The sequence below is a fragment of the Astatotilapia calliptera genome, chromosome 5 (genome assembly GCF_964374335.1).
Source record: "Astatotilapia calliptera chromosome 5, fAstCal68.1, whole genome shotgun sequence".
Classification (NCBI taxonomy): domain Eukaryota; kingdom Metazoa; phylum Chordata; class Actinopteri; order Cichliformes; family Cichlidae; genus Astatotilapia; species Astatotilapia calliptera.
Genome location: NC_137426.1, coordinates 38,338,419 through 38,361,767, shown reverse-complemented (window position 1 = coordinate 38,361,767; position 23,349 = coordinate 38,338,419). Strand labels below are relative to the sequence as shown.

Below are 23,349 nucleotides of genomic sequence, written 5' to 3'. Positions count from 1 at the left end.
AGTGATTATCAGTGGTCATTGTCACTGTGGGCCACTCTTTTTATGATATTGCCGCAGCGCACAGCTTTGTTTATGCACAGCTTTCTTCAGGTCACAGAGTTTCAATGAGATTGAGGTCTGGACTTGAGTGTAACATTCACATGCGCTATTTATGTAACGCATTTGTGTATATGCACTATTAGTGAACGAGGGCCATTGATTTAAAGGTCTTGTGTTTTTTTAGATGTAGCTCTAAGCTAAGCCTGTCATTTGGAAAAGCCTTCCAAATAAGCCGCTTCAGTCTTTTACTAATTAAATTTGTGGTATGAATGTGTAACATGCTTAATGAGGCCCTAGAATTAAAATGTACCTATTTGAATTTTTGCACTTTCTCTGAGACAAAATCTGAAATCAAGCGCAATTTCTTGATTCTTTTTAAGTTATTTTTTTATACTGAATAATGGCATTGAGTCATATGTATCTTATGTCATGCTGTATTATTCATCTGATTTACCTATTTTTCCAACTTGCCATATTAACATTATTACGTAGTGGTACACGAAACTGACGGAGAGTGTACTTTCTTTTTACACCGTTCTTGTGTACCTCTCTATCACTCTATTTGTGGAAGGAGAGGAGAGTGATGGAGGAGAAACCCGTGCTACGTCACCTCACAGATGACCAAAATGAAAATGCTGTGTGTGCTCACACATAGTTTGCAAGAACACCACCAAACTTGAATCCCAGCCTCTCTAGGATATCAACCCCTGCTGCTTCGTGGACATGAGATGAGCCCGCAGTTCCCACCGTCTACCACCGCCACCTGCAATGCTACCACCGAGCCTGGACACGAACACGTAAGGTAGCGCCGCTACAATTAGACACATGAACCAGGGGCTTCATAGTCCTAAGACTATACTTTCTCCTCACCATCTACTAGCCATCCTGTTTTCACGACTCCTCAGGACAATCTGGCACGGAGTGCTAACAGTGACCTTGGGTCTTTGATTCCAACATTTTGCATTTCTGTTCAGGACTTTCTTTGAAAGTAGGAAATCATTTATGTTTTTCTGAATTAATTATCTTTAGTTCTTTGTTCCTTTTGGTGTTAGTTCCCATTTGTGTCCACTCTGTCCTACTCTCACCTCCGTGTCCTGTCATGAGTCTCTCCACGTTTTTTTTACCTTCAGTCTCTCTACTCAAGTCCCCGTTGTCATGTCTCTGTGTCGTCTGTCAATGTGGCGTTCTGTGTTCTCTGTCTTGTCAAGTTCCTGTCTTTAGTTCTTGTCTCTGTGTTTATCTCTTCCTGTTACTGTGTCCATTTCTCTGTGTTTTGTCCTTTGGTCCATTAATATTTCTTTGTCAGTCTACTGTGACTCATCTTCCACCAGTGAAATTACAACCTTTACATGCTGGTTTCCTGTATTGTTAAATAATGAATTAAGTTTGTGTGGAACCATCCATAGATAGCTATATATTATGAAATTATCAAATCTATATGTCATAATATTCTGAGTAACATTTATATTTAAAAATTGGATTAATATCGCATTATTCAAACTAAAATCGATTCGAATCAGGAAATCGATACATACAAACCATACACGACAGCAGCTCTCACTGCCATCTTGTAAACCTTTCCTTTCTCTCTTGCTGCTATCCTTCTGTCACAGATCACCCCTAAGACCCGTCTCCATGTTTCCTCACCTCTCTTGTGCTCTTGTGTCTGTGGCTTTGGTAGGTCAACCCTGGGTAGGTAACTCATCTACCTTCTCTATCTCTACTCCTTGTGTCTTTGCTGTTTCTTTCATGCTAAGACAGAAATTAAATAGCATACTTTCGGCATTGATGAGTGACTATGTTCAGTTTTACAATACTAGTGTACAAACCCTTACACACAGTTTTATATTATCAGATTCTGCAGACCAACACCACCATGTTTGTCTCATAAGGACAGGAAAGAAGAGAATACGCATGTTTATTTTTTACAGGTTTCTATACTGAATCGAAATAGGTTTCATATCCATTCATTTATAAATATTTGGTGAAAGCACTCAGAAGTGCATCTGCTACTGACAGCTAATGAACAGGAAGTCAGCAATTAAAGATAGAATGCTAACACGCTAATTCAAAGCATCAACTGAAAGTTGGAGATGCCCAGAGGCTTCATGTACGATAGCCATTTCCACCTGATGTACTTTCAAGTACCTTCTGCTCATCACCGTGCAAGGTGATGAGCTGAACAGCTACTGACAACTCAGGCAAAATGTAAAAATTCATTTATGATCCAGTTTTAAGTGAACAAATACAAAATATTGTTCTTATTCCAGAATTTCTACTTTCAGAATTTCAGATTAGTGAGGCTAGTCTGAAAGTGGCCAAATTCTTCATTGAGATAAATTAGAAAATGTAAAATGCAACGATTTACAGGATTGGTACTCAGTAGTAACTGTCATGGAACCATGCTTTTTAACTGCCCCGACCCAAGGGCAGGCACTGATGACAGCGTTTTTTTACAATTATTATAGATGTTTTAAGGCTGTAAAACCCGTCACTACAGACTTTATACACTTTTCTCAGACAGGCAGGAACATTTTCAAATTTTTCTCTCTTGTTTAAACTCCATCCATCCATCCGTTCACTTCCGCTTATCCTTTTCAGGGTCGCGGGGGGCGCTGGAGCCTATCCCAGCTGTCATAGGGCGAGAGGCGGGGTACACCCTGGACAGGTCGCCAGTCTGTCGCAGGTTTAAACTCTCAAAGTTCAAACCGTAAAGTTTTTGTAGTCCAGTATTATAGAAACCAAAGGGCCCCACGGTTGCCTTAGACAGTGCAAAACGATTCGTCAACATTGTTGTTTGTTGGGGAGAAAACTTACAAACATACAGTACAGCACTTCAGAATCACACTGCTAGCAATCACAGATTTATGTAAATTTGACAACCTGAACGCACCCTGTACTGTACAAGAGACACGGCATGGAGGAGATTGATTGACAATGCTCCACAGCCAATCAGGACGCAGAACACAATGCGCTGTAAAAAACAAACAAACAAACAAAAGCATGCAAAATTGCACAAAAAAAATAAATCCACAAAACAGCGAGGCTGCGAAAGGTGAACCACGTTATAGCGAGTTACCTCTGTACTGCAAACCAAAATCAAGAGACCAGCTGTGAAAACGTTTGATGAAATTAGAGATCAATGATAGTACAAAACTCAAAGCACTGGTTCGCAGTCCCAGGAAAGTAACAATCTGTGCTCTGCAGGAATGTTACGACTCTACAGACAGGGACATGCTTAAAGAGACTTGTGTGGATGTTTCAGACATGCATACTGGTGTCATACTCAGAGGTGGGAAGGAGCAAAGTACAAATACTTTGAAAAATACTTTGTTACTGTAATTAAGTAAAATTTTAAAACTTTACATGAGGAGTGCCAGTTGTCTGGATTAAAATCATTTTCATTAATGTTGTGGTGCAAGCCGTAAAGGCACCTTTTTCACAGAAGAAAAAGAAAAAACAGTGTCTTTGTCCATCGCTCTAATAAAGCTAACACAACAAAGTGTGTGGACAGCCCCAGGGAAAGAAGGCTCTGAAAGGTGCTAAGAAACAAACCCGCACTGCAGCACACAAAGCTAAACACCTCTAACCTGTAAGTAATGAAAAGATACGTCCGGGCACCACAGGCTTCCTGTTGACCAGTGCGAAGGACAGCTCAGTCTGCAGGAACACAGCCGAGAGCTTGATGAGATGCTGTCCGAAGCGTAGAGTCGCCATGTGTCACTGACTGCCAGGCCTGGAAGAAATGCAGGTGCAGCAGGTTGTCAGTAACATCACACTAAACAAAGCTTCTGTTCACTGGCTGTATTTATGGTCTGTCCCAGGCAGAGCCCTCTTTTTGTGGGCTCTACCAGAGTCTGCTTTGTAACTGAAAGGCAATTTTCCAGCTGTAATTTTCTCACATTTTGTTTGGTTCTATTTTGTGTGTTGATTTGTAGGTATTTGAGTATTTGTTGATTAATGATAAGTGGGATGTACTGTGGCATAAGATTTACCGCTAAGTTTAACTTTGTTTGCTCCAGATGTGGTAGTTGTGTAGTTGTGGTAGTGTACACACAGGGCCAAACCTCGGCTTAGCTATTCTCTGAGTGCACGTTCAGAGCTGAGCTCCATATATTTCTGGTCCTCATTAATACTGCTAGTCTGATAAAACAGAGCTGAACTTAACTGAAGTTAAAGTGGAGAATTGTAGGCAGTGAAAGATACGTCTTTTTATTGTTTATTACAAACAGCCAGAATAGGTTTCATGGTGACTCATGTTCTTTTTTGAACAGAGCACACACACAAAGCCACTTTCTTTTTATGCTGTCTAATATTGTTACATACCAGTGAAAATGTCCATTAATATACTGATATTAACTCGGAGACATGCATAATGTGTTCAATCAATTTCTGAATCCCACAATATGTAATAATGACTTAAATATGCTGGAGCAGCCTGATGTGTACGTTTAAGGTGGCACATGCATTCATTAATGCATGTGTGGTTCAGGATCTGACAGTAAGTATATGTTCTGCAACATGTCAACGGTAACACTTAGAATTCAGTTTATATTCTTTTTTTTTTTTAGTGGAATAATTTATAATAAATCAGCCCTCCTTTGAATAAATAATGCGTTCCTCCTGTGTTGTTGGATTGATCCAAAGATCACTCCAATTTACACATTGATCCACACACTAATCCTGATATAAGAGCATCTGTTGTATTGTTGGGAGGTCAGTGATCCCTCAGCTGCTGTTCACTGATCTGAATTTCCTTTCTGTTTCAGCACAGGAAGACACAAATAATAATATGCATTATTAACCCTTATTACTTTGGTTAGCAAGTTTCATTGGTTTGTTTTCACCCACTTATTTGCTCCTGATACACTGATGACCATTATTTAAATGAACTGGCTGCATTTTTCTACAAGATGTGTATTTCCTTACCAATCCCAATGGTCCACTTCTGAAATTCATACTAGGGGCAGTAATAGCAAGGAATCTATCATATATATATATATACACACACACACATATATATATATATATATATATATATATATATATATATATATATATGTGTGTGTGTGTGTATATATATATATATATTAGGGGTGCAACGATATTCGTATCGATATTGAACCGTTCGATACAGTGCTTTCGGTTCGGTACGCATATGTATCGAACAATACAATATTTGTAATTTATTTTATCAACTTTCCTTCTGACGATGCTGTCTGTGTTGAGCGCTCAGTGAATCTGCGTTCGACTACTCCGCCTAGGCTGCACTGTCGAGCGCAGATCCACTGAGCGCTCAACACAGACAGCATAGTCCAGAGGTGTGGACTCGAGTCACATGACTTGGACTCGAGTCAGACTCGAGTCATTAATTTTATGACTTTAGACTTGACTTGAAAAAATGTTCTAAGACTTGTGACTTGACTTGGACTTTTACACCAATGACTTGGGACTTGAATTGGACTTGAACCGGTTTACTTGAAAAGACTTGATATTTTACCCCAAATATAAAATTTAACATGCATATTATATAGAGATTGAAAATGTGACGTCATTCACGGGTAGAACCGCAAAGGATTCTGGGAACTCGTGGCAAGCGGTACTAGCGCACGCAGGCTTTCAATTGAAATCAGTCACACAGCGATAAAAAGAAACACAAAAATGTCAAGAAGCCGTTGTATTATTAACTGCAATAGCCGGTCGCATGACAGCCACGGGAAGCCGACGGGTAAAGAGATCGGTTGTTATCGGATTACGTCGTTGAAGAGAAATTGTTCGAGCCATGTTTCCGAAGTAACAAAGACGCGACTGGATTGCAGCCATTCAAAGATCAAATATAACGTCCCAGAACACTCCAGCTCACAGGTTAGTCTGCTCCAAGCATTTACACAAAGGTCAGTCTGCTGTTGTAGTTAATGCGTCATTTTCATAACATAATTGGTGATATAGGTTACAAGCAAGTCTGGCGCTGAACAGAAATGGTCGCGCTATGCTCCTTTATTTATTGTGCATAAATAGTGAATTGTCCTGACACAATATTGCGTTTCGCTTCTGTTATTATGGTACATTGACAAAAACATATACTTTTATTCACAGAATAAAACAGGTTTTTTGTATCACTAATTGTCCAGTGCGATTACAGCATACAATATTATTGTCACTGCTACATTTCTGTAACGCGTACCAGAAATTATTTCTACTACTAATTAATTACCGTTAAGCTCAAAGGTTATATTAATAAACGGTTAACGATTGTGTATTTATGACGACGATTTGTGAGACTGGTAAACTTATGATACGTACGATGGTCTTTACTTTCTACACGGTGCATTTCAAGGTCCTGCACCCATCTGTCGGTAAACTGTACCTGGGCTTGTTGCAGTGACCGGAAGTTACTAAACTTCACGAGTGTATGCACTCACTCCAAGAAGCGTATAATTATAAATATGCATATAAATATGCTACGATGAGATAGCTGACTTCATCTAACTAGCAAATGTTGTCCAGGCTACGTTGGTGATGCAGTTTTTTTAATGTATATGATATTTTTGTCATGCGATTTTAAAGCCGGTGTTGTGCCAAAAAGTGATTGTCTGCCAAAAAGTGATTTCCAGTGTTTCTGTGTATTTTTTATGTGTAATATCTTTACGTATGTTCGTAAATAGACTTCGGTGAACAGGGGATACAAAGGGGTTACATAAAGAATTAAAAAATTATCTGTTTTTTAAGTATCTTTACAACTTGTACTTACATTATAACCAATCCGGTCCTTTATCCCCACTTAAAATCTTTTTACAGAACTATTGTAATATTTGCTGCCATTTCTGCTGTGCTCTTGGCCAACTTACTCTTACAAAATACATTTTTAATGTTAATGAGATTTTTTTTACTGCATAAATAAAGGTTATATAAAAGTCGCTGCCAAAAACTGATTGCGGCTTGTATCTTGCTACACGAATGTTGTTTGTGGCTCAAGATGACTTTATGTCATCCATAAGGGATGCATTTGACATATGTTTAACATATTATAGCCCAACAAGTTACTTATAGCACTTTAAATATGAGCAATCGCTTTTTGGCAAATACCGGAAATCAGTTTTTGGCAGACAATCACTTTTTGGCACAACACCGGTCCTACAACCGCATCCAAGAATAACATGCAGCTTATCTCAGAACTGTCGGTGAAAATTATTCTTGGAGCTAGGTTTAATTGAGCTGCATTTTAAAGAGGTGCAATTTCACAATTTGTGTATATTTTCTAAGTTCACTATTTTGTCATGTGTTGAGAAAAACACAGATTTAAAAATTACATGGTCTAATATTTACATTTAGCATAACTGCAACATACTTTTTTCTTTTTTTTTTTTTTAAAGACTCGAAAGGACTTGAAATTCAAAGTTTCAGACTTGTGACTTGACTCGGACTTTTACACCAGTGACTTGAGACTCGACTCTGACTTGCCTGACATTACTTGAGACTTGACTTGAGACTTGAGGATAAAGACTTGAGACTTACTTGAGACTTGCAAAACAATGACTTGGTCCCACCTCTGGCATAGTCAGAAGGAAGAGCGCAGGGCAAGCTAGCGAGACAGAAGTTAAGCTCTCCTTTTAACATGGACCTCCCCCACTCTCATTCAGATCTGGCGTTTGGAATTATTTTGGTTTTCATGTGACGTATGACCCTGAAGGTAAGCGAGTCATGGACTAAAGTAAAACAGTATGTTGGATGTGCCACGCAATGCTTAATTACATTGGTGTGAACTAGTGTGTTAGCGCAGTTAGCTCGTTAACGTGTTGGCCGTCTAGCCCCATGCACGGGGCGATCGGCGGTAGCTCGTTAACGGAGATTTGCCGTGTTGTGGCGTTAAGGTCATTTCAACGAGATTAACCTGAAAGCACTAGTGGGAACACAACGAATATGACTGCACATTTACGCCGACATCATCCTAGTGCAAAGACAAAAACAACAAGCATGCTACTAACTTTAGCCGAGTCATTTAGACAGCTGTTAGCACATGATTCTCCTTATGCTGCTGAGAATATAGCCCAGAAGAAACGGATAGTATAGCTTTTATTTTGGAAAGAGACATTTCTCTGTAATAAACTCTCTTTTCCAAAGATGAGTGATTCCTCAATCAGATACAGGGCTCGCAAAATCGCTAGCCCGACGTCCTGGGGCTAGCGATTTTTTTCAGTCGGGCTACCAAAATCTATCTCTTCCCTGCCCGTCGGGCTATTGTAGGAAAAATATATGTCAATGCTTTTGCATTCTTTCAGAAATGTAGCTGGGTAATTATGTCATTGGCATCGGTGAGCCACTGTCAATATGTGACATATTGAAATCGCGTTTGAATTTGCGCTTGTTTTTTTGCTTTCACTTTGCAATCGCGCGAACTGTGTATAGAGAGCGACAGCACTGATCTGTGAGTGATGATAATTTGTGCACCAATTCCTCTGACATCGTCTTATTAATCGTTAGCTTACTATGCAAACATGACAAGTGAAATCTCCCGCAGCAAGCTTAAACATGTGAGAGGTTGATCGCGCAGAGAATCGCTGAGCTTATGTGAGTCCGTGTGTAAAAGTAGCAGTATATATATTTTAGTTCTGCTGAGCCAAATAAGACAGGTCGGGGTGAAGAAGTGACAGCCAAAGAAAAGCTTACCACAAAACGGAGAAGTTATGACAAATCAGACTATAAGGCAAAAAGAAAGTGCAGCTTTATGGTTTCATGGACAAAAGAATTTCTGTTGCTGCAATATGACGAGCTATATAACCAGGGCTGCACATAAGTGGTCCGCAGGTGCGCATTCGCTGTCAAAATAAAAACCAAGCACAAGGGTTAGGGTTAAATTTAAAAACTGTACTTTTGAGTTAAAATATATATTTATAATTTTAATAAATGACAAATTAAAAAGGCATGAACATTTTTTTTGTATCGAAAAAATATCGAACCGTGACACCAAAGTATCGAACCGAACCGAACCGTGAATTTTGTGTATCGTTGCACCCCTAATATATATATATATATATATATATATATATATATATATATATATATACACACACATATATATACACACACACATATATATATATATATATATATATATATACACACACATATATATATACACATACATATAATAAATCAATGCATTGTAAATAAAGACATGCATGTACTGGTGACACTGTGTGCTGCCGGTCCTTTCTACTACACCCACCTAAACTCTTTCATAAAAATCTTAGCAAAGCAGGAGGGGAGCCCTGCTGTCAGTGATGAAGCAACCTGCTAATGCATAATCTGGGTAAGAAAAGAGACTTTCATTTAATTAAAGAACATCTATGACAAGACTTTCACTGTGCAGTCCCCTACATCATACTCGGCACAAATAGGAAAAAAGGTCGTGAAAAGAGAATCTTATTTAGATTCAATTTTCTGATTGGAGATAAGTGAACAATATATCTGTCAGGCACACTTATCACATCTTCAGACCAAAATTACATGTTGACAAAAGGATAAGTAGATCGCTAATGGAGTAAGTGGTAATACAAAGACTAGAATAGAATAGAAATATCCTTTATTGTCCCTCACTGGGGAAATTCAGGTGTTCCGGCAGTAAAGTGACAGGCAGATGGAGCATGCAAAAAAAGTGAAGAATATTAAATTAAAAACAAGAAGTAAGAGACTGTACAGTTATTAAAAATAGCATAATCAGATAATTTTTTCAATGTAATAAATGTGCTGTATATTTGTGCTTAAAACAACAACAACATACTTTTAAAGAAAATGGAAAAACTGTGCAAATGCCAGCAGGGATGTAAACGATTTATTGTGTTTGTTGTGAGCAGTGATGGTTACAAAGTCTAACGGCTGCTGGGAGGAAGGACCTGCGATAACGAATATCTAGTCCTTGTGAAATTCTCTCAACTCATAATGATAGTCAAACCAAGACAGTTAGATGGAAATCATTGCAATGCTCTCTTATTTAGCCAAGAAAGGGTTATGCTGTCTTTACCATCCATGTATATAACCAGTGTTGGGAAGGTTACTTTTAAAATGTATTCCACTACAGATTACAGATTACATGCTCCAAAATGTATTTTGTAACATATTCTGTTATGTTACTCAATGAGAGTAACGTATTCTGAATCTTTGAATTACTTAATATATTATCATGCTGTTTACAACTACATGAATGTCCTATTGCTGTGATTTATTACTATTACTGAAGGTTACTCTCCACACCAACACCAACCAGATGTTTAAATCTTAATATAATGAGTAACAGTAGGTGGACATTAGGTAAGGCTGCACTTTTTGCAGCGATCTCGTGTAGAAAACTATTCAGCGCGCGTATATAAAACAGGTCCGCGGCTCCGAACCGTAGTAAAGGGACCTCTGGCTAATACGTCGAAAACTAGCTTTACTTTGTTGTCTGGGTCACTTTGCTAGCGAGAGACAGAGAGAGGCGTTGAAAGGCTGCTCCAATGGAGCTTATTGTTTCAGAGGAAAACATGAACACAGCGTACAGTCGAGTTTCTCCCTCCCTCGCTCACAGACACATAACAGGTATGGCAGTCCATTCGCCCTGCAGCACAGACTACACTGCCCACCAGGCTACATTCTTTAGGGTGATGCCTGTAACACTCTGCCTATTGCCTTCATATTAAATCATTTTTTGAATAGCGGGCCCAACACTCTAAAGGAAAAGAAAGACAACGCAGGAAATTTCACACCTTGCTTTCAAAAACACACACTCCTCATTCTGAATCTACACAACCCGGAGAAGAAAACACACCTGAAGACAGTCAGGAGAAATGGGTTAAGAACTTTTCAGACAGGATTCTCACTGAACCTGAAAAGAGAGTATTAGCCAAAGGACTCAATTTTGCCATTTCCCCGCAACAGTTGCCCATAGTGGACCTCATCACAGCCACAGAATCTGCCATACGGATTAATAAATTATCACCGTCAGAAGCAGAGCAAATCAGGATGAAAGTCTCAGCCACACTCTCCAGTGCCAAAGTCCCTCCATCCAACCTCACAATACAGGAAAAGAAGGCCGTCGCTTCCCTGAGCAAAGACCACAACATCACTGTTTTACCAGCTGATAAGGGAAGATGCACCGTGGTCCTAAACACTACAGATTACCACACAAAGATCACTACTCTCCTCAGTGACAACAATACCTACGAAGCCTTAAAGCGAGACCCCACAAGCAGCTACAAAAAGAAAGTTATAGCTTGCCTTCAAGACTTTGAAAAGGACAAAATCATTGACCGCCTCACATATCACCGCCTTTACCCAGGGGATGCCATACCCTGCATCTATGGACTTCCTAAAATCCACAAGGAAGCTGTCCCACTCAGACCCATAGTCAGTAGCATAAACTCAGCCACTTATAACATTGCTAAACACCTTGCTACCATCCTTGCTCCTCTCATGGGGAACACCACCGACTTCACCGACAAGGTCCAGAAACTTACCCTGGATCCAGATGAAACCATGGTGTCCTTTGATGTAGTCTCTCTCTTCACCTGCATACCCACCACGGAGGCCGTGGAGACTGTCAGAAAACGACTACAAGAAGACAGCTCCTTGGAGGACAGGACCAACTTCACACCCGATCAGATCTGCACACTGTTAGACCTCTGCCTCACCACTACATACTTCAAATACAACGAAGGCTTCTACAGACAAAAACATGGCTGTGCCATGGGCTCCCCCGTGTCACCTATTGTAGCCAACCTTTACATGGAGGAAGTGGAAAGGAAGGCTCTTGGCTCTTTTAAAGTAAGAGTACCCAGCCACTGGTACAGATATGTGGACGACACCTGGGTCAAAATCAAGACACAAGAAGTGGAATCCTTCACTGCGCACATTAACGCTGTGGATAAAAACATCAAGTTCACCAGGGAAGACAAGACTCAGCAGTCTATTCGGAACCATGATAACAGGGTTCTTGCCATGATAACAGGGTTCTTGCTGATCGGAGCTGGCTTGGCCCTGACTTATCGGAGAAATAAGAGAGCGGAACCAGCTGTTCAAACTCCCCCTAAGCTGACCGCTGGAATTGAAGCGATGGGACGAGGCGCGGCCTCCCACACCGAACGCAGCATGGTTAACACCTTGGAGACGCTTACAGCTGCCGTGAAGACTCAAACTAACACCATTGAGCGTATGATGGGATACATCAGAGAGGGGCCTGCTCACAATAACACCCTTGAGCGAAAGTTGGATAACATCGCAGAACGGCTCACTGCAGCTGTGGGGTCTCAGAACCAAAAGAATGACAACACCACGGAACAGAAGCTTGATACCATCATGGGGAGGCTCGCAGCGCTCCAACGGGAAATCGAGGCCCCAGTGTCAGAGTGCTAAATTCGCTGCTCGCATAAAGGAGAAATCAACAATATTCAACATTTGGACACCACGGCGCCAGCTGCTAGGCCCAAGGCTGGAGCCCACCAAAACAACTCCCTGATAACGACTGTGTGATGACTATTCTTCCCATCCCATGAAGGACACCTGGATCGGCTGGAGGACTGTTTACTTAGCCTGATACAGCGAAGGACACTGTCTCAGCTGAACTATGGACACGCACACACATACACTTACACTGATAAGCACGCACTCATCCCCCTCCCTTCCAAACGCCTTCGATGCTTGTTCCTGCGGGGGAAGGCAGCGGGTCTGCGTGCCGCGCTGAAATGATAGCATGGTGCAGGACGACTGCTGTGTTCCTTCGAATCACCCCCCACCCCCCTATCCATCCCCTGTGGCTTGTCATGTGCTCTGATGTTGTGATGTGGACATTAATGTGCTCTCTGTGCAGAGGAGTTTTTTTGTTTCCTGTTCTCATGCTGTCCTCCCATAGGTTGCCCAGCGTGTGAAGAGGTCTCTTTTTTTCCTCTTGTACTTTTCCCAATGTTGTGTAATTTTTTCAGTGTTATTCTCCCAACGCTGCCGGTCTCCGACTGTATTCCCTTGTGTTGTCTTGTTGTTGTGTGTGTAAGTCGGGGGGGGGGGGGGGGGGTCCTATTCCTCTGTGGGGCAACCTGCATATGGCCAATAAAGCATTCATTCATTCATTCATTCATTCATTCCATCTGCATCTTAAGTATAAAGGTCACTCTTTCGAGGATGCCAATGTTCACATTTTGGACAGAGAGGACAGATGGTTTGAAAGAGGAGTGAAAGAAGCATCTATGTCCACTGTGAGCGACCATCTTTGAACAGAGGCGGGGGTTTACGACACCAACTCTCTGCCATCTATAATCCAGTTTTGAGTTCCCTTCCCAGACGCCTTAACGCCCACTCACATCCTGGGCCATCTGACCTCAGGAATTCGCATGATAAGGTGGGGCCAGGTTTCACAATGAACTCACCCGAAACTCTAGCTGATTGGGACCCACACCCAGTTTCACACCTTGGCTCAGGCGATTAGAGGATCATCAGGGGGTCCTTTTGTCCCTCTGTGGGGGGAAACTCCCACTAGGTTTATATCTGGGACTCTCCACCATTTGACCTTAGAACTGAAGAAGCTTCTCGGATGAGAGGTGAAACGTTTTCAAGCAACTTAAAGAAGTCCAGATGCTTGTCTTTGCAAGCTCCTTTGACCATTTTTTGAATAATAATTTTTTAAAAATATTTTGTCTGGTCATTATGCGGCCGCAAGTAGAGGTAACATGGGCCGTGAGACTGAGACACAGACATTAGAGCAGGGGTGTCAAACGTACGGTCAGCGGGCCAGATCAGGCCCGCAAGCAGGTTTAATCCGGCCCGTGAGATGATTTTGTAAAGTATAAAAATGAGCAGCAATTTTTCAATAAAGAAACTGCTGTTCAAATTGTGTCCATTGGATGGCGCAATAGCAATTGTGAGCTACTTTGTTTTGCCTGTGAAATTTAAACCTGATGTGCTTTGGCACCCTCATTGCCCCAATATGTCTCTGTCAAAAAAGAGAAAAGTGGATGCAGAGTGCAGAGTGTTCCAAGAAAAATGGTCATCCTCCTATTTATTCACGGAAGTGGTTCTTGTACTTGTTTGGGGAACAGCATTTCATTATTTTTATCTACATTGCTGCCTGCGAAGTGACACTCTGATGTAGTTCTGTGATCTGTGAAACAGTTCTGTGAATCACTGAGGCACTGTGTGCTTGTGTGTTCTTTGTCCTCAGAATTTTCAAATAACTTGAGATGTTTTATGATTAATAGCTATGTTGTGCCTGTACTATTTTGAACATACCGTCCACAGGCTCTAGCTTTATTTTTATGTTGATTGTATTAAAACAAAGAAAACAATCTGAAGTTGTTGTTTTTAAGTTATATATACAATGGTCAAAGGAGCTTGCAAAGAAAAGCGTCTGGACTTCTTTAAGTTGCTTGAAGACGTTTCACCTCTCATCCGAGAAGCTTCTTCAGTTCTAAGGTCAAATGGTGGAGAGTCCCAGATATAAACCTAGTGGGAGTTTCCCCCCACAGAGGGACAAAAGGACCCCCTGATGATCCTCTAATTGCCTGAGCCAAGGTGGGAAACTGGGTGTGGGTCCCAATCAGCCAGAGTTTCGGGTGAGTTCATTGTGAAACCTGGCCCCACCTTATCATTCCTGAGGTCAGATGGCCCAGGATGTGAGTGGGCGTTAAGGCGTCTGGGAAGGGATCTCAAAACTGGATTACAGATGGCGGAGAGTTGGTGTCGTAAACCCCCGCCTCTGTTCAAAGATGGTCGCTCACAGTGGACATAGATGGCTTCTTTCACTCCTCTTTCAAACCATCTGTCCTCTCTGTCCAAAATGTGAACATTGGCATCCTCGAAAGAGTGTCCTTTGACCTTTAGATGCAGATGGACTGCTGAGTCTTGTCCTGTGGAGGTGGCTCTTCTGTGTTGTGCCATGCGCTTGTGAAGTGGCTGTTTGGTCTCTCCAATGTAGAGGTCTGGGCATTCCTCGCTGCACTGTACAGCATACACCACATTGTTAAGTTTGTGTTTTGGGGTTTTGTCTTTCGGGTGAACCAGTTTTTGTCTGAGCGTGTTGCTGGGTCTGAAATACACTGGGATGTCATGCTTGGAGAAAACTCTCCTGCGTTTTTCTGATACACCGGCTACATAGGGGATGACAATGTTGTTGCGCCTGTCCTTCTTATCCTCCCTCGCTGGTGTCTGGTCTTCTTTTCTCTGCCTCTTTGCTGACTTTAAGAACGCCCATTTAGGATAGCCGCACGTTTTGAGTGCTTCCTTTACATGTGTGTGTTCCTTCTTTTTTCCTTCAGGCCTTCGAGGATGCCAATGTTCACATTTTGGACAGAGAGGACAGATGGTTTGAAAGAGGAGTGAAAGAAGCCATCTATGTCCACTGTGAGCGACCATCTTTGAACAGAGGCGGGGGTTTACGACACCAACTCTCCGCCATCTGTAATCCAGTTTTGAGATCCCTTCCCAGACGCCTTAACGCCCACTCACATCCTGGGCCATCTGACCTCAGGAATTCGCATGATAAGGTGGGGCCAGGTTTCACAATGAACACACCCGAAACTCTGGCTGATTGGGACCCACACCCAGTTTCACACCTTGGCTCAGGCGACTAGAGGATCATCAGGGGGTCCTTTTGTCCCTCTGTGGGGGGAAACTCCCACTAGGCTTATATCTGGGACTCTCCACCATTTGACCTTAGAACTGAAGAAGCTTCTCGGATGAGAGGTGAAGCATCTTCAAGCAACTTAAAGAAGTCCAGACGCTTTTCTTTGCAAGCTCCTTTGACTACGATGACCTGGATGACTGAGAACCTTCACAGATATATATACAATGATTTTACCAGTCCGGCCCACTTGAGAATAGACCTTTCTCCATGTGGCCCCTGAACTAAAATGAGTTTGACACCCCTGCATCAGAGCATCTTAATGCGTGTTTTGTTTGGGTTTCCACCGGCGTGGAATTACCAAAAATATAATTACATCTGAGAAAAGGTAAAAAGACTCGAAATCCAGCCATTTTTGTTTACTGTCACGGGTTACCAGGGCAAGCCGTGTGTAAAGGATTTAGGACACGGAGGCTGGACCAGGCGACGCTGAAGGCAGAGACACGGAGGCTGGACCAGGCGACGCTGAGGGCGGAGACACGGAGGCTGGACCAGGTGACGCTGAGGATGAAGACACGGAGGCTGGACCAGGCGACAGTGAGGGCGAAGACACGGAGGCTGGACCAGGCGAGGCAGAAGCTGAAGAAGAGGCTGCTGCAGGCGAGGATGATGAAGCTCGACCAGACGAGGATGAAGACTCTGAAGCTGGACCAGATGGCATGAAAGCCGGAGACGGTGGCGCTGCAGGTGACGGCGTGGAAGCCGGAGACGGTGGCGCTGCAGGCGACGCCGTGGAAGCCGGAGACGGTGGCACTGCAGGTGACGGCGTGGCAGCCGCAGGTGGTGGCGCTGCAGGCTGGACGGATCCCTTGGACCCTCCAGCGACGACAGGAGACGAAGGCCGTAGCGGTCCCTCGGACCCTCCAGCAGAGACAGGAGACGAAGGCCGGAGCGGTCCCTTGGACCCTCCAGCGGAGACAGGAGACGAAGGCCGGAGCGGTCCATCGGACCCTCCAGCGGAGGCTATCACAAAGCCAGCAGGCACGGAGTCCTCTAGCCGACCGTCGTTTCCTCCCCACAGACGGCTCCGACAGGCCAGGCAAAACCACATCCGGCGGGTCGGGCGGCGAGGCAATAATGGCTGAGAGAAGGTGTGGTGTGTTGTGGAGAAAGGCCTGCATGGTTGGGGGAAGTGATTCCAATAGCCATGGAAGGCCCGAAAAGAGCCGTTGTAGCCTGCTTTCAACGGCGCGGCAAAGCTCTTTCGGAGGGTTTTCCAACCACAGCCCGAGGAGAATCTCCACATTGTAAGTGATGTCGTCCCGGAGCTCCTCGGACTGATTCAGTGCCGCTGGATCCATGGTGGCTGGTTTGTACTGTCACGGGTTGCCAGGGCAAGCCGTGTGTGAATGATTTAGGACCCAGGAAACGGCAGCCAGTGTTGGGGAGTAATGGAATACATGTGCCGCCGTTACGTATTTAAAATACAAAATATGAGTAACTGTATTCCGTTACAGTTACCGTTTAAAAAGGTGGTATTCAGAATACAGTTACTTTGTTGAAATAAATGGATTACACGGTGGTACTTCCCTGTTTCATATTGTTGCGGGTAAGGACTGTTTGGGTTTTGTTTGACAGCTACATTCTGTTGTTCCAGGTGGCAGCGTTACGGTTGCCATGGTTACAGGGTGACGCTCTCTCTCTGCGTGTTTCCTGGGTGAGAGAGCGCCTTTTTGTTGTTGTTGTTGTTGTGCTAAGCTAATAGGTATAGCTCTAAAGCATGCAGCCTGATGGGCAGTGTAGTCCGTGCTGCAGGGAGAATGGACTGCTGTACCCGTTATGTGTCTGTGAGCGAGGAGGGAGAAAAAGGAAAAGTAGAGCTGTCATCGAGCAAAAACGGGAGCTGGAAGCATGTAAATATAATAATAACCACTGCAGCCAAACAGAGAGCCTGATGAGCCCAGTTTGAGTAAGCTGTTAAGACTCGACTGTACGCTGTGTTCGTGTTTTCCTCCAAAACAATAAGCTCAGTTGGAGCAGCCTTTCAACGCCTCTCTCTGTCTCTCGCAAGCAAAGTTGACCCACACAACAAAGTAAAGCTAGTGTTTAGCTACAAGCCCGACACGAACCGGAGGTCCCTTTACTACGGTTCGGAGCCGCGGATCTTCAGTAACAGTAATAAGTCACAGCAATAGTCCATTCACGTAGTTGTAAACAGCATGATAATATATTAAGTAATCCAAAGTATTCAGAATACGTTACTCTCATTGAGTAACGTAACGGAATACGTTACAGAATACATTTTGGGGCATGTAATCTGTAATGGAATACATTTTAAAAGTAACCTTCCCAACACTGACGGCAGCTCTGGTACAAGTGAGTTTAATAAACAAATGTAGATACAAACAGAAATGGCGAGGGTGAACGTGAAACAGGAAAACCTAAACTGGGCAAAACTAACAAAACTAACCAGAAACAAAGATGCAGGGAGGCACAGTGAAATACGCGGGATAACGGACGGAGAGACGCAGACGAACCAGCAACTACTATGACAGAAGACATGACTTAAATACACTCGGAGAAGAAGGTAGAAAATAAAATCAGTCTTTATGCGGATGATGTGTTATTTTTTCTCCAAAACTCAAACTCTCTGGGGTAATTGCAGTGATAAACTCTTTTGCAAGAGTTTCAGATTATTCAATAAACTGGTCAAAATCTACAGTCCTTCCGATTAATTGCTCCTTCCATAATTCTTCTTCTACACCACTGCAATCTGGAAATATAAAATAACAATTTAGGTAGTAATATGTTTCTCCTAAGCTTACAGATTTAACTAAATTAAACCATATCCCACTTTTAAAGAAAGTAGAAGGCGATCTGGCTAGATGGAAATGTCTACCCATATCACTCATGGGAAGGGTTGCCGCTATAAAAATGATGGTACTACCAAAAATTATTTATTCTCAGTGATCCCGACTAAACCATCACAAGATTGGTTCAGATCTCTAGATTCGTATATGTCTACATTCCTTTGGAAAGACCACCTACAAGCTTAAAAACACTACAAAAGACCAAGGATAATGGAGGATTAGATCTACCTAACTTTCAACAGTAGTTTTTAGCCAACAGGCTTCAGTTCATCTCAGGATGGTTAAAACATGGTAGCACCATGCCCTCCCAGGTTTTAAATGGACCTTAGAACACACACACAAAAGCAATACATATGAGCGGGCGGAGGGAGGTTTGGGGTCTTCATACACCCACGTTCTCTGTTGTAGGTCGGGGCGGGGGGAGAAGTTGGCCGTCTGATTGGGGTCTGGGGTGTAGGGCCTCCCTGCTACTGCGGAGTCAGGGGCGGACTGCTTGTCTCCACCCCAGGGAAAAGGGTAAAACCTCCTGGGTGCAGTTTCCCCCTCTGGAAGCAAGGGTACCTGGACCTGGGGTAGAGAGTATGTTTGTGGAGTGTGATTGTGTGTACAGTGTCTATTTATGTCTGTCTCCACATGGGTGAGTGCTGAGTATTTGAATACAGGGAGTGCAGAATTATTAGGCAAGAAGAAGTCTGCATCCTTCAAGAAAAACATGATTTTCATGCAGGACAATGCTCCATCACACGCGTCCAAGTACTCCACAGCGTGGCTGCAAGAAAGGGTATAAAAGAAGAAAAACTAATGACATGGCCTCCTTGTTCACCTGATCTGAACCCCATTGAGAACCTGTGGTCCATCATCAAATGTGAGATTTACAAGGAGGGAAAACAGTACACCTCTCTGAACAGTGTCTGGGAGGCTGTGGTTGCTGCTGCACGCAATGTTGATGGTGAACAGATCAAAACACTGACAGAATCCATGGATGGCAGGCTTTTGAGTGCCCTTGCAAAGAAAGGTGGCTATATTGGTCGCTGATTTGTTTTTGTTTTGTTTTTGAATGTCAGAAATGTATATTTGTGAATGTGGAGATGTTATATTGGTGTCACTGGTAAAAATAAATAATTGAAATGGGTATACATTTGTTTTTTGTTGAGTTGCCTAATAATTATGCACAGTAATAGTCACCTGCACACACAGATATCCCCCTAAAATAGCTCAAACTAAAAACAAACTAAAAACTACTTCCAGAAACATTCAGCTTTGATATTAATGAGTTTTTTGGGTTCATTGAGAACATGGTTGTTGTTCAATAATAACATTATTCCTCAAAAATACAACTTGCCTAATAATTCTGCACTCCCTGTATGTGTGCATGGGGGTGGGAATGGATGTTCGTATTTCTATGTGCATGTTTGTCTGTGTCTATATGTCAGGTCGGGTATTAGACGCCACCTCTCTAGGGACATCTCAGGCCCTCCAAGGTATGGAGGTCTATCTCCCCTCACCACTCTCCCTGTCGGTGGCTGACACCCTCAGACATCGGTGCGTTGGTGGTTCTTGGTGTTCTTGGTGGTTCCACTTTGTATAATAAATCTTGGTATAGTAAATCCATTAATCCATTGGGCATCTTTCTTGGCCTTCAGACAATAATTCTGATGGTAAAAGAACCAAATGGGACAGGCGGCAAAAAAAAAAAAAAAAAAAAAGGAGCAGCAATAGAGGCCCGGAGTCAAAATTTTTTAATATTTGGTACAGAAGCCTTTGTTAACAATTACAGAGGTCAAACGGTTCCTGTAGTTCGTCACCAGGTTTGCAGGAGGGATTTTGGCCCACTCCCCCATAAAGATCTTCTCTAGGTCTGTCAGGTTTCGGGGCTGTCGCTGAGCAACACAGAGTTTCAGCTCCCTCCAAAGATTTTCTATTGGATTTAGGTCTGGAGACTGGCCACTCCTTGGTTTTCCTGGCTGTGTGCTTTGGGTCATTGTCATGTTGGAAGATCCATCCACGACCCATCTTCAATGCTCTGACTGAGGGAAGGAGGTTTTTGCCCAATATGCCACAATACATGGCCCCGTTCATCCTCTCCTTAATACAGTGCAGTCGTCCTGTCCCCTGTGCAGAAAAACACCCCAGAGCATGATGTTTCCAGCCCCATGCTTCACTGTAGGTACGGTATTATTGGGATGATACTCATCATTCTTCTTCCTCCAAACACGGCGAATGGAGTTAAGACCAAAAAGTTCTACTTTGGTCTATCTGACCACATGACTTTCTCCCATGACTCCTCTGGATCATCCAGATGATCCCTGGCAAACTTCAGACGGGCCTGGACTTGGGCTGACTTAAGCAGGGGAACCTTCCATGCGATGCAAGATTTTAAACCATGACATCTTAGTGTATTACTGATAGTAGCCTTGGAAACCATGGTCCCAGCTCTCTTCATGGCATTGACCAGCTCCTCACGTGTAGTTCTGGGCTGATTCTTCACCATTCTTAGCATCAATGGAATCCCACAAGGAGAGATCTTCCGTGGGGCCCCAGTCCGAGGGACATTGACAGTCATCATTAGCCTCTTCCATTTTTTTTGACAATTGCTCCAACAGTTGTTCTTTTTTCACCAAGCAATTGCCCCGTAGCCCTTTCCAGCTTTGTGAAGGTCTACAAGTTTTTCTTTTGTGTCTTTTGATAGCTCTTTGGTTTTGCCCATACTTAGACTTTGGCTGATTGTGGGGTGCACAGGTCTCTTTATGACAGCTAACGACCTCAAACAGATGCTACTAATTTAGAATCATGAGCAGAGTGTAGCTAGACTATTTGAAAGCAAAATAACAGGTCTTTGAGGATCAGAAGTCTGGCTGATAAGCAAGTAATCAAATACTTATTTGACACAGAAATTCAAAAATAAATTGTTCAAAAATCATACAATGTGATTTCCGGATTTTTCTTTTTAGATTGTGTCTCTCACAGTGGAAATGCACCTATGCTGAAAATTGTAGATCCCTCCATGATTTCTAAGTAAGAGAACTTGCAAAATAACAGGGTGATTAAACTGAACTGAACTAAAATGAATCAAATTGAATTGAACTGACCTGAGATGCTAGAGCAATATGTGTAACAAAGAAAATCTCTATTAAATACTAAATATATATACTAATATCCATCCATCCATCCACTTCCGCTTATCCTTTTCAGGGTCGCGGGGGGCGCTGGAGGCTATCCCAGCTGTCATAGGGCGAGAGGCGGGGTACACCCTGGACAGGTCACCAGTCTGTCACAGGGCCAACACACAGGGACAGACAACCATTCACACTCACTTTCACTCGCACATTCACACCTAGTGGCAATTTGGATTATCCAATTAACTTATCCTCACAAGTCTTCCGCCCACTGTCCAAAGACATGCAACTTGTGGGGATAGGTTATACTAATATTATTATTATATATATTACTAATATATTCTTTGAAGTTAGTTCATTTAAACTAACAACCCTCTATCTTCTGTACTTCAGTGTTTCTAAATTTTCATTGCATTCCACGACCACGTCCACTTGCTCAATCACTCCATTTTGGGCAAAAACATTAAAATTATAAATCAAATATGTACAAATAGACACACAAAGACTGGCAAATCTTTTTAAATATAGAACATAGTAGAAATAATAAAAACACACCACTAAGTCACACTAAGTCAGCCCTGAGCTTATCTAATGTGGGACAGGAAGTACATGTCATGGTCCTGGGCCCGTGACCCAGCGTTTTGAGTTTATTGTTATTATTTTCTAGCTTCTTCTGATTTTGTGTTAATTCTTATTTTGAATTAGTTCTTAGGGTTTGGTTCTTGTGTTTAATGTTTTAGTGTTCTCCTTTCTGTGCTCTGTTCGCGTCCCTGAGTCAGTATTGTAGAACAGCTTTTGAATTTCCTGTTTTACTTTGAAGGTCTGTGTCTCGTCGTGTCTAATTAGGTTCAGCTGTGTTCCCGGATTACCTTGTGTGTATTTATAGTGTGTGCCTGCCTGTGTTCCTTGTCGGTTCGTCTTTGTTATTTGGTAATCTCTGCGTCTCTCTGCTCTCCATTCTGCTCTTCATTCCCTGCGTAACCTCCTTATGTTTTCCCCTGCAGTTATGGTTTCGTGTTTTGTTTGTTATTAGTTTTCCCCAGTTTAGGTTTATGTTTAGTTCTGCCCTCGCCTCTGTAAATAAACTCACTCGCATCACCGCCGCTGTCTGCAACTTGGGTCCTCCTTCACTTCACCACACAACTGCTGCCCCAGCCAGACACTACAGCCCTTATATAAAAGGGACCGGTACTGTCAATAAAGACAAAAAATTTGAATCGATGTCAGATTAATGCCAACACCAAGACACACATACAGATGTGCACAGGTGGCCTTAACGCACACCAACAGCCCAAAGGTGTCACCAGGGTTTCCTCACAGTATGTGTGGAATCAAAACTCACGTTCAAACACGTTCTTAATGTGAGCCGTATTCTCAGGAGGACCCGCTAGGTGAAATAAAATAACAAAATCCAGCGTACACCCAGGAGGCAACATGACTGAACAGATACAATAATTCAATTTGCTGTTCAGTTACATTCACATTCATGCTTTCCCTCCTTTAATTAAACGCTTGCACATGTTGGTGCTGAGCAGACGCAAATACAGTCAAATAAAATCCATCCCAGCGCCCAGTATTCTTCCTGATTAAACAAATGGGGGATTTGATATTTAGCATCAAGCTTTTGTGTGTGTGTGCAAAGCAAATCAGTAATTTGCTAGCATGAAATGACATTCAAAGCAATATATAGTTAACAAACTGAAACTAATGAACACATTTCAAGGGAGTCCAGAGGATGAGA

At 42.6% G+C, this 23,349-nt stretch overlaps 2 protein-coding genes across 4 annotated transcripts in view; both read right to left on the bottom strand.

The window, feature by feature from the left end:
* fhit (fragile histidine triad diadenosine triphosphatase) overlaps nucleotides 1–23,349 on the bottom strand; it is a 146,871-nt gene that overhangs the window by 79,021 nt on the left and 44,501 nt on the right. For all 3 annotated transcript variants that reach the window (XM_080301452.1, XM_080301451.1, XM_026169196.2), the window contains one exon: nucleotides 3,651–3,775. In XM_080301452.1, the coding sequence (XP_080157578.1) occupies nucleotides 3,651–3,756 (106 nt within the window). In that variant the 5' untranslated portion in view covers nucleotides 3,757–3,775. The remainder of the gene's footprint in view (nucleotides 1–3,650; nucleotides 3,776–23,349) is intronic.
* LOC145428992 (uncharacterized) lies at nucleotides 15,886–19,490 on the bottom strand. The gene has a single exon (XM_080302183.1). The coding sequence runs from the start codon at nucleotides 16,926–16,928 to the stop codon at nucleotides 16,083–16,085; it is 846 nt and encodes a 281-aa protein (XP_080158309.1). The 5' UTR covers nucleotides 16,929–19,490; the 3' UTR covers nucleotides 15,886–16,082.